This window comes from Magallana gigas, chromosome 6 (assembly GCF_963853765.1).
Source record: "Magallana gigas chromosome 6, xbMagGiga1.1, whole genome shotgun sequence".
In the NCBI taxonomy this organism is placed as follows: domain Eukaryota; kingdom Metazoa; phylum Mollusca; class Bivalvia; order Ostreida; family Ostreidae; genus Magallana; species Magallana gigas.
Window position 1 is genome coordinate 22,069,327 of NC_088858.1, and position 12,278 is coordinate 22,081,604.

Sequence of the window (12,278 nt, forward strand, 5' to 3'; positions counted from 1 at the left end):
GCGTAACATAGTTTAAATATAAAAGTGTATACCGTCAGATATGGTACATATAGTATAACTGTGATGCACAGGTATATTGTAAGAATATCCAAATTCTTTAATTGTATCACGAACTCATCAATATTTTTTATAACACGTAACGTAAAACTGCAGCGCTGTTATATTGGCCAGTGAGAGATCTTGAAAACGCGCAATGTATCTTCTTTATTATTATTTTCTGTATGTGAATACCTCTGGTAAATGTGAACTTGTCCCCCTAAATGAGGAGGTGGGGTCGTTCAAGATACGTTCATATTCATTTTAATAAATAAAAAAAAATTATAAATTGTTTCCAAAATACATACCCCCCCCCCCCCCCCACCATCTTGGGTGCCTTAGTATAATTTATTTTTCAGATTTGAAATGTAAAATTGTTGAAACAAACAAAAGTTTTAAACTCATATTGTTTCCTAGAGATTTGATAAACATCATAAAACTTGATTGCGGCATTTGGATAGTTTTTTTTTTATTTTCAGAACCGTGCATCAGTTGAAATCAAGAGCTGCTGGGTCTTTTAGAATCATGGGGTTTCTAACTAAAGCCTCTCAGAGGGTCTGACAATCGGATTGAAACAAAAAATAAGATAATTTATTATTCGGTGATGAAAATAATCATAGGCAAATCGACTTAAACTTTGTACAAGCTAACAATAATTTTCGCACCTGCAAGGAAAAATCAAAAGGAAATCCGAACAAAATCCCTAGAAACGCGAGACTTGGCGTCATTTTATAACAAGATGGCGAAGCGAGGTGACTATGTTTATGATGAATTGCTGTGTTTCTTGGGAAACCCGTTTTTCCAGGTTCCAGTCTTGACTTTTATGGAGGCAAAGTGTTTAAGTAAGATATTTTCTGTCCATTTGTTTAACGCATATATTTTATTGTTTGAATTCAAACATTCGCGAGACATGTCGATGCAGGCCAGTGCCCGCCGATCGAAATCGATTTTCTCTTTTACTTTGTAATAAGCCTTATCAGTTATCTAGGAAGTAATTAATTATGGCCTTTGATAGTTATGGGGTAATGTCATTCAAGCACATTTACTGATTTTTGCGAGCAATTGATTAATGTGTCTTAAAAATTGATTGGGGCTGAATTAAAAAAAAAATTCATGAAGAGTTAGTTTTTTAAGTTGGAAATGTTTAATTGAATTCATATTAACCTTATTTTTCATATTTCTGTGGTTAAACTTACATATAGAACGATGACAGGGCTTGCATATATTGATTACATGTTATTTTAATTTCATAACTTATCAAATGTTTACTGTAAACCAACTTTTGTTCACCTGCAAGAATTTTACATGGTCCGCTAGAGTCATGTTTCATATTTTTTGCCACAAACACGTCATCATGAAATGACTCTGTTAAATTATATAATCTACATCTTAATTGCAAAAATTATTTGCTGTAAACCATGCATTTTAACTCCAGTAATTTGCAACAAAAATTCATCAGGAAGAAAAATTGGTTTACAGTTACCACTTTTGGGGGAAAGCTTTATTCATTTGTATTCAAGTCAGCAATCTGCTGGGTCTAAAACATCGATCCCCTAAAAAAAAGATACATGAACTTTTTATATGATGTTTCGGTTTAGTGAAACATCTACATGCAGTTTAAATCATTAAGTTTTTTTCGGATATTCAGTCCCCCCCCCCCCCCCCCCCCCCACACACACACACATGTACACCCTATTTTGAATTATATGATAACTTAAAACTTACTTTTACCAAGATAAAGTCAGGGAAGCTTAATTATATGCTAAACCTCCAGCGTTAGCACCCATCCTTGCATGGTTAAAGTTTTGGGTTTCGGGATCAGTTCCTGTATATAAGTTATTGTTTGTCCTGTCTTCACCAAACTTGCATGGATGATGCATCTTGGCCAACTTATGAACTGAAAAGACTTTGATGCTGAATCTGGGCCATTAATTTCAGATGCTAAAGGAGGTTAAGGTTTTTGGAGCAGGTAATATTTGATGGCCATATCTGTTTTATTACTGGTCCTATCTTCATCAAACTTAAATGGATTGTTCGGATCATCTTATGAGTTATGATTATAATTTATGCACTTGACAGGCTCAGTTGCTGAATCTGAGCCTTAGGTTTTAGATGATGGAGCAGGTTAAGATTTTGGGAGCAGGTGCCCTTTAAATGATGCACCTTGTGATACTGATGCACTTGACAGGCTAGGATGCTGAATCTTAGCAATAGCTTTTAGATGTTAAAGGAGATGAAGGTTTTTGGAGCTGATGCGCCTTGATGGCTACTAGTCTTCAAATCAAACATGAGCACCTGAAGGATCGAATTTGAATTAGATTGTTTTCAGTTGTATATGATATGTTTCACTGCCTTGCATGCACATTAAAAATTGTAAGAAATATTTAAAACATGCATATGCCTTGCTTCTTTCATGTATGTTAACCCTCTCTCAAAATAATTAAGAAATTGTCAATGATTGTTTTGAAGGCAAAGATTCAGATATAGGATGATAATCTACGAATTCATGTTTGATTAAGATTGTGACAGCAGTATTACTAGACAGTATACATTTCTATGATATTTTTTTTTACAGTATTTGATCCAAGCATTGAAGATAGTGATGAATACAAAAAAGTTCATAAAGAGTACAAAGCCGTTGTAAGTCATTATTCATATATCCATACCAAAAATCAGCCTGTGAAACAGAAAAGTGTATCTAAGTAGTATTTAAACAATAAAATGCTTTCTTTGCTGACTCGTATGGGATGTGAAGGTGACATTGCTGCTTAATTTGCAGAAAAAATATATAACCCACTTTGTAAATTATTTTTGCAATGATTGTTACCTTGATTCATATACCACATGAATCGATCATCAAACAAAGCATTTTATTGTTTATTATACATCATCTTGATTATTTCGTGTAGTCCGTGATTTTTCCTAGGTAGCTGTAGGTATCGATATATCAATAAATGGGGAGTGTAAATTTCCGTACCGTCAGTTTTTACAGAGCTATGAATTGCAATAAGTTTCCATTAGAAATAAAGGTAATCATACTCAGTAGATGTAAAAATATTACCAGGTAATAAAAATACCGCGGGTATACATATTTCAATGCAACTATTGCTATCATTACCTTTTGATTGATAACAAATGAAAATACAGAAATGAAATATTCAGTATGTAAATTGAAAACTGCTTTATTTCAGATTCAGAAATTGCTAGATGCTTTCATGAAAGACACTGGAATTAGCCATGATCAAATCATTACAGCTCTCAATGACATGAATAAAAAGCAGGACATCAAGGAAATGTTTCAGGTAAATATTTGTATTTTGCAATAACGTAAAAGTATGTTGAAATTTGATCACCTTAACTGATCATTTTATATATGCTTGTGATATGTACAGCAGCTTTTTAAATCTTTTTTTGAGGTTATTTAATAATAAAAGAGCCGAGAATGTCAATGCAGTTTATGATTTAACCGACATAGAAAGAGTTAGAAATCAAGATTAAAAATTGTTTTGTTACCTCATATATGTAAACTAGAGAGATCGATTAACTGTTCTGATGGACTGCATTTTAAATGGTCCCCAAGAATAAATATTTTCTAACATGTGAAAATGCAGGTAATGAATATCATATACATGTATTACAAGGTCATTGGAGAATTATCTGAAAAAGCAATCAAGAGAGTGCATGCTCAGAGAGAAATAATGAAGATGATTATTATCAAGTGATGGAGATTTGATTCACCATTTCCCATGTGGAAGACATTAATTATGTATTGTATATTTAACTGCTACCTTTAGCCTATATTGAGAGAATTATTTGACACATACCTATAATCTTTGGTATTGATTTCTTTCTTAAAGGCCTGGACTGAAATACAAACACAGTCAAGAACTGCGAACGCTAACGCCCGTTTCCCGCCTACATTTTACATCCAAATATTTTGGAATTCCTGTCAGATATTCAAAAACTAAGTTTTCTACTATAATCAAATCCTAATCAATTTATTTCAAAATAAAATTTGTAATCAAATTATTCATTTATAAACAAAAGTTTTGCTAACACGGGGTCTAAAAAAAATTTCATTGAAATCGGTCTCTATGAGTGCGGAAAATATTATTTAGCGGCCAATATGTGCATAAAAACATAATAATAACATATTTACGATATATATTAAAGTAAAATTTCATATTAATTCATATCTGTCAATTAGTTTTCAAAAATTTACAAAGCAAAATTCTTTTTTTGGAATGTACGTATTGTGGTCTGTAGACATATGTTCACCCCGTGAAACAACAAACCCTTTGGTAAAAATATGCCAAATAACAATTATTAAAACCCCTCAAAAAGAATTTTTGTTTCGGGGGGGGGATGTTTTAAAAAACATTTCCGTTTTCCGTTATTTTCTATTATGAAATGAGCTATTTTAACCATAAATACAAAGTTATCTCTCTTTGTTTGACCAAATCATTTATATTAAATGAAAATATACATAAATGTTTACATTATTATAAAAAATTAACTTTAATTTGACAACTTTCAAAAAATGACTTTTAGTTAGGCGGCTACACATTGCTATCGTTCGCAGTCCTTTCCAAAACTAAATAATATGTTTTAAGCTGGTAAAAGTACGAACAGCAGTTAGTGTTTCTCTTAAAAAATTGGTTAATAACTAAGTCATTCTATTTCAATGGAGATCGATCGATATTCATATGTTCTTAATATGACTAAAAGGATGGTCTGCTAATTTGATTTTTATTTTGGCCTTTAGTAGTACGGTATATACCGGTAAATATAATTACATGTATATGTCACAGGATGATGATAGGACTTTTGATTAACTGAAGCAGATAAGAATCTTTGATACATGTATAATCCCCTGAATGTTATTTCTCCTTTAATGATTAGTCCATCAGTCAGTAGACCATAATTGTGTTGTCTGTCAGACAAACATCTTTGACTGTCATGTTAGGTCAAACATACATGTAACAGGCAGTAAGTCACCAAAACTGTGTTTATACATATATGTACAGGTTTTGTCAGTTTGAAATCCTGAAAGCATTGATTTTCTTGATGATAACCAGATCATGGAAAACTAATTTAAGATACATGTGTATTATTTTAAAAGACCAAAGTGTACTCTTGCATGCTTCCATTATTGTCGTGACAAAATTTAAAACATTGTCTTTTTAAAGTGTTTTGGACACCCTGAGATATGAGAGAGAGTGGAAGAGAAAACATTGCATTTGAAATATAGTCCCCACTTTAACAATTTCAGGTTTTACAATATTTGACAGTTTAAAGGTGGATTTTAAAAATTCACGTAGATCGAGGTATAAAATAAAAAAGCCCAGGCATGTGGTGTACAAGTCAATATTTGATGCAGTAACCTAATGCATTAAGCTGTTGGACATCAAGATAAATATATAAAGTGAAAGAAAACGTGTATAATAAAGTGATACTTGTATTAAATAGCTTAAATTTTATTGTTCATCTCCAGAGAAACTGTCATGATACAGAAATGTCCAAATTATCTCTGTAACAAAGCTATGCCAAAATTGTTTATTTAAAGAGAAAAAATGCTGTTTAAACCCAAACTTTAAAGATAGTTACATTTTAATCTGTTGAGTGTAAAAATTCATTGACTTTTGTACACAGATTACTACAAAATGAGTTTACTGCCCATCCATTTGGTAAAATTTTGATTTGTTAATTTATTTGTATGCAGGGGGAGTTGGAGTATTGGAGAGTAAGTGAGGCACAGTTGTTCATGCATTATCACACCAAAAATCACACACAAAGTCATTATTAAAACCTTAAGAATCTTCAGTGTGATATTTATGCAAAATTGATTAAGAGAAATAAAATCTCGTTTTTTTTTTAAATTTTAACATTTTATCTGTTCAGTTTTCTAATTATTTCATATGAGGTCTGTATGATTTCAGAACTTAATGAGATTAATCAAAATTAGTTACTTAATTTCTGAAATCTCAAAAGTGAAGATTGAAAATGTTGAAAAATAACCATTCTTCCAAAAGTTTGCACTGTGCAGTTTGTCACTGTGGTAATTTTGCACATGTGAAGTGATTTCTTCCCCCCAAAAAAAGAAATGATAAAAATTAAAACACATGACATTAAGCCACATGTGTTATGTTTAAATAATTTACAACTATATCATTCCATATAAGGGAAAGCATATTATTTATTAGGGTCCCCATTCTGTGGGTGCCCAACAGTGTTAATTCTGTCCATCCATTTGTCAAAAAACACTTAACAAGAGCATACTTTCTGACTTAAATGCACTCTTGATTTACTATTGATTTAATGCAGTATGTGACCTTCACTGACCTAAAATCAATTTTGTATGTCAAAAGTCAAGGTCAAACATATTACAATATGTAATTGTAAATAAAATCCTTGTCTGGAGCCAATTTCTCTCCCCTTAATCCATAGAGTGCTTTTGAGTAAATGACTTGCAGTGGCCTTGAAATAAGTTTTTAGGTCAGGTCAGATGTCATTTTCTATGCGCAATCATTGCTGTGATCAAATTCTCTCTAGCCTTGGTCCCATCTTATTCATGCTGTACACAAGGAGTGTTAATAATCAAAGGTCAATGTCAAAGGCTTGCTTTGAGCAAGAGGTCATGTTCATTCTCTATCCATTGTTCTATTCTGTTCATACTTCAACCAATGTCAGCTAGCGCATAAGAATGAAGTCTGTGCAGTGACCATGAAGTAAGTAATAAATGGTCTTTATGTACACATATACACAGTCCTTAACAAGGCCCTTTCATCCTGCATATCTAAAAGCAAGGCCCTTTGAGATGATCACCATCTCACTGATGTCTAGTGTGAAAATAATTGATATTTAAATAAACTTTATAAAAATTACTATCAAAATGAAGTCTTACATATTTGAAAAAAAAACTGTCATCATTGCGTTAAAACATGAAATATTTTTACTGAATTGTTTCCCTTGACAGAGCTTGTTCGAGCAGTTCTTTGCTGCAGAGGATTATGGGATCTTTGTGAGACTGATGGTCCAGAAGAACATTGAACTACAGCAGCAAGCACTGGCAATGATTATGCAGATGCAGGGGGCCCTCCCAGAGAGTTTGAAGGATGGAAAATCAGAGCCCACCTCCCCACCCCCTGCAGCCGCCCCCGCACCAAAAGAGCAATATGGAGCACAGAATGAGGATGAAATCCTAAAAGCTGTCTTAGAGTAAGAACATTTTTGTTTAAAGGCAGGGTATTAGACAAGAACTTAGAAATAAAGGCTAAATTTATGTCACAATTTCTTTTTTGAAAATTGTCTTTGTCAAGAAAAAAGCCTTTAAAAAGGTGGGGGAAGAAACTGTGGCATCAATACAGTGTTGCAGATGAAATTTTTTTTTATAAGTACAGTGCATCGAGTCATTTTGAAATGAAAAAAAATTCTACTGCAGACAGTCTAAAAGAGAGTATGAAGAGGAGCAGAAAAAGAAGAAGACCCAAGAAGAGGCTACAGAGAAGAAGGAAATGGAAAGCCTGATCCAGATCTCCCAAGTGGAGCACTCCCGCCTGGAGGAGGAAAAAACTAAAGAGAAAGCCAAACTGGATGAGGTCAGAAAACAGCAAGATGAGATCTTAATTATCACTTAATTTCCAGATTTTATGAAGATCTGTATAAATTTAAGTAAAATCTGTTGGTTTGTCCTCTTGCTTTGGGCAAAGACAATACATACTAATATTGGTTTAAATAAACTTTACTTGAATATTGGTTCTTGTGCATGTACATATACATATTTATTGGAGTACTTGTATATGATCTATAAGTAAAGTTTATTTTTTGTTAAAAGAAATCCACAATCATCAAATGCTGTCATAATTGCAAACTTTTACTAATGAAAGGTTTATGAATACAAATGTTTTGCATAATTGCAACAAGATTTTAGTCTGACTTTCAATGAAATATCATTTAGGCTTTGTTTGGATTGTCTCTGGGCTCACAAACTCCACAAACCAGTACCGCCAGCAAACCACCAGCTGCGAACGCCAGCAAACCACCAGCTGGGAACACTAAACCACCACCATCAAAACCACCCGTAGACCTCAAGTCAGCGGTAAGTCTCCTATAGCATCAGTAATTCTCCTGTAGCACCCACAGACATCAAGTCAGTGGTAAGTCTCCTGTAGCACCTGCACACATCAAGTCAGCGGTAAGTCTCCTATAGCACCCACAGACATCAAGTCAGCGGTAAGTTTCCTATAGCAGCAGTAAGTCTCCTATAGCACCCACAGACTCAAGTCAGTGGTAAGTCTCCTGTAGCACCTGCACACATCAAGTCAGCGGTAAGTCTCCTATAGCACCCACAGACATCAAGTCAGCGGTAAGTTTCCTATAGCAGCAGTAAGTCTCCTATAGCACCCACAGACTCAAGTCAGCGGTAAGTCTCCTATAGCACTCACAGACATCAAGTCAGCAGTAAATCTCCTATAGCAACCGCAGACATCAAGTCAGCGGTAAGTCTCCTATAGCAACCGCAGACATCAAGTCAGCGGTAAGTCTCCATAGCACCCACAGACCTTAAGTCAGCAGTAAGTCTCCTTTAGCACCCATAGACATCAAATCAGTACTTAATAGTGTCCTTTAATTAACACCCACAGACTTCATGCCAGTAGTAAGTCTCCTCAAGTCAGCAGTAAGTCTCATTAAGTACCCATAGACCAGAGGTCAGCAATTCGTCTCCTCAAGTCAGTGATAAGTCTCCTCAAATCAGCGGCAAGTCTCCTATTGCTTTCACAGAAGACTGGGTTCAGTGCATTCTTGGAATAATCAGTCAGCAGATGGATTGAATAATATGCACTTGAGGTTTTTTTAGAATCAGATATTTTTCCTAACTATGATAAGAAAGAGCTCTGTTGTGAATTCCTATTTGGATATATATTTACAACATTCCCTATTTGCCATTTGTTACTTTAATGTGTAACATATTTTTCATTAGATGATACTAATATATTCCTTAATAAAAATGATGCTCCAAATTTTAAGTATAATAATGTAAACTGGATCTAGTATCATGCATTAAGTCTTAAAAAGGAGTACAATGTACTCCCTGATTTCTTGGCAGGATACAGTCTCCCAATTTGTCTATTTTTTGAGGTGAGCTGAATTAACATAAATACCGGTAAATACAGAAATCCAGCATTTCTTTGTGAATTTAAGGAAGTTTAGGAAAAACTCATGTTGGAATGATCTTTTTGTATCAGTAATTGTATATTTAAAATGTAAAATCATATTCTGTTCATTGAATATTGCCACAAAAAATGAAGAGTTATGTCACCTGACTGGTGCAGGTAATTGTCAAAAGACAGAACACAAAATCATTTTAAAAGCAGAGAAATGCGAGTAGCTTGGTGTACCACGTACATTTCATGTTACACAGATTTATGGCAAAATCTCATGAATCTCAATGAAAAACAAGTTTGAGACAAAAATTATGAAAATTTACCTGTATCACCGGGCTCTGTGGTAGAGAAAAGCTCTGTGGCTGACGAGTCAGACTCCATGTTTATTGACATAGGTCAGAAATATAGCGCTCAGAACCAAAGAATAATGCATGTACTGGTCAGCTACAGGTATTTATCCATTGGAACTATTTATCCATCATAGCAGTCATTATATAAAGATGATCAAGACTTTATATAGAAATGTTGATACATGTACATTAAAGTTCAGCATGTACACAAGTGTGATCAAAATGTTATCTGTTGGGAAAGTGTGAAATTGGCCCTACAATTATAGGGCCCTTTTCATGTAGATGAGTACTAAAAATAAATAGTTACTCAGCAGGTTCACTTCATGTTTTCAGGTATGATACATAACTTTTGATGAGGGTTTTTATCACCTAGTTATCACTTGGACAAAGTAATGCAGTGGGGTACATCAATGTGTACATGTAACTACTGAGGATATGTATAGGAGTGATTATTGTTATGTTATTATGTGCAGGAGATTGCTTTAGGTGCTTGTGTATCAGGAAATATGCTGGGAATTACAATGATATACAAGTAAAGGTCTATTTTTTTTTATTTTTTGCGTAAAATTTTAAGTGAAAGAAGGATCATAAAAAAACGAGTTATGTAATATTTTGTCATAAGAATGTTTTAATTTTTATTTATTTTGGATAACTTTGATAATCTCCATCTGAATGTATCAAGTCAAAAATTAAATAAGATAAAAAAAAAATTAAAATTCTCACTTTTGGAGTGATGGAGACCACAGAAATTGTTAGTTATTAGCATCCTTCACTGTTTACAAACCATTAGCATCAAATGAATTCAAAAATGAATTCAATTTCCATTCTACGCATCTGCATAAAACTTAGAGAATTAATAAAGCATTTGATAATTAAGAATCAAGATTTATACTGTTAACTAAACAATAATAAAGTTTTGTTCTCTTTTGACAGCCAAGTATATCTGTGACCCCAGCACCTGCTGCTGCAGCTCCTATTGCAGCTCCCACCCCAAAACCAGCAGAACCTGTCCCCACAGCTAGTGTGACGGCTGCCATCGCCTCCCAGAAACTACCGTCTGTGGGTCAACAGAAGCCTCAGATCTCCAGCGCAGAGGCTGCCGCAAACTGGCTGAAGCAGTCAGACACCGACACGTCACAGAATAAGTCCTCATCTCCCGCCCTGCAGGCAGCAGCTGTAAGTTTCTGTGAGAGAGAGAGAGAGAGAGAGAGAGAGAGAGAGAGAGAGAGAGAGAGAGAGAGAGAGAGTTTTAATGATATCTCTCTTTAGAATAATGTAATTCTGCATTTAATACATGTAGATAAAATTCTCCCAGTTCTCCCTCTCAGTGAAGCAGACTGTGTTTTTGTTCTGCATATGTCTTGTTCTCTCAACAACTCTGGCTGATTAAAGCCAATTGAGACGCTTAGATTACAAAATCATAGAACATACATAATGTTTGATGTAATGAAATTGTACATATTACTTTCTATCAACAATTTAGGCTGCCATGTCAAACATGAATCCAGATGAACTGAAAAAGAGGCAGGAATATTTAAAGCAACAAAGGGATAAACTGCTAGAAATGAAGAAGAAAGAAAGAGAAAAGCAGTTGTTAGCAGCAGAGAAATCCCAGCCAAAACGTCCAATGTCCGCTCGCATGGCAAAATCTGCAATGCAGGAGGGACCGTCTAATGAATCCGATAAACTCAGTCCTGAGGAGGAGAAAAAGATGGCCATGAGAAAAGCTATTGCAGATCGTCTAAAAGCAGAGATGTTAGGAAAATAATAGAGAGAATTATGATTTAAATGCGTTTGATTGAGACATGCACCTGAGATTCTTATGTTATTACCATTCTAAAATTTTGCATGTGGTTTGATAGAGAATAAGTGTGGATTAGTATGAAAAGGGACTTCAATGTTTTATTGTAGTTTGATTATTTTTACCATGCAATTTGCATTTTTCATCACGTTCAGGTCACTTTCATTCAAGTTGTGGTGCAATGTTAAACTTCATTGGATGTTTGTTTATAATTCAAAATATCAAATTTGATCCAAGATTTTGATGAATACCGGGTAATGGGTTTAGAATGATGGAAGATTATATTTGCTTAAAATATTTTGCTGCTTAAAACATATATTAGAGTTTTTTAAAAGAGTTAAAATTTAATTGTTTTACAGCTTGCGCCTATTTAATCTGCAATATATAAGCTTAATTTATATGAAAAAATGTTTATGCTCACTCGTTTTCAGTTTGGGAATTTTCTGTGCAAGTGTTTAATTATGTCTAACTTACTCAATATTCGAGTAAATATCAAGCAATCGATTGATATTACATTGTATTGATTTCATTACCTTCTTTATAATGCGCTACATGTACATGCATGTTTTGTAAAAAATTTAAATTTGTTAAAGTGAGTCTTTCTAAGAATCCATTTTATTGTGAGATTATTATATTTATGGGGACCTAGCCCTTTAATTTTTGTCTCGATTAACATTTACAGACACCAGAAATTCATCTATTCTATCGTGATTAAATTCCTCTAAATTTTGGATATTTAATCTCCAAAATTGTAGTCCCTAGCTGTCTCATAAATATTTACACCTTGTAGAAAGAGATTTGACTGTTATGATTATTTAATATATTTTTTTTTTATTGATTCTTAAAATTATAGCCTTTATCATTCCTCAAAAAAATTGTTTCCTTACTTTGCCTATATCACAAAGATTCACGTTAATCAAAAGGGTA

At 33.7% G+C, this 12,278-nt stretch overlaps 1 protein-coding gene across 1 annotated transcript; it reads left to right on the forward strand.

The window, feature by feature from the left end:
- The first annotated feature begins 720 nt into the window (after nt 1-720).
- Nucleotides 721-12,018, forward strand: LOC105324261 (cilia- and flagella-associated protein 36). The gene is made up of 8 exons (XM_034470097.2): nt 721-878; nt 2,612-2,676; nt 3,228-3,338; nt 7,013-7,254; nt 7,478-7,634; nt 7,994-8,134; nt 10,484-10,726; nt 11,034-12,018. Exons 1-8 carry the CDS (start codon nt 776-778, stop codon nt 11,316-11,318), a joined length of 1,347 nt encoding a protein of 448 aa, XP_034325988.2. The 5' UTR covers nt 721-775; the 3' UTR covers nt 11,319-12,018.
- The last annotated feature ends 260 nt before the right edge of the window (nt 12,019-12,278 follow it).

What these genes read in the sequence shown, in the direction of transcription:
- LOC105324261 (XM_034470097.2), top strand. Translation starts at nt 776, where the DNA reads ATGGCGAAGCGAGGTGACTATGTTTATGATGAATTGCTGTGTTTCTTG. An exon ending in ACATCAAGGAAATGTTTCAG is followed by an intron (nt 3,339 to 7,012) that starts GTAAATATTTGT and finishes TTCCCTTGACAG; the next exon opens with AGCTTGTTCGAGCAGTTCTT. An exon ending in CCGTAGACCTCAAGTCAGCG is followed by an intron (nt 8,135 to 10,483) that starts GTAAGTCTCCTA and finishes CTCTTTTGACAG; the next exon opens with CCAAGTATATCTGTGACCCC.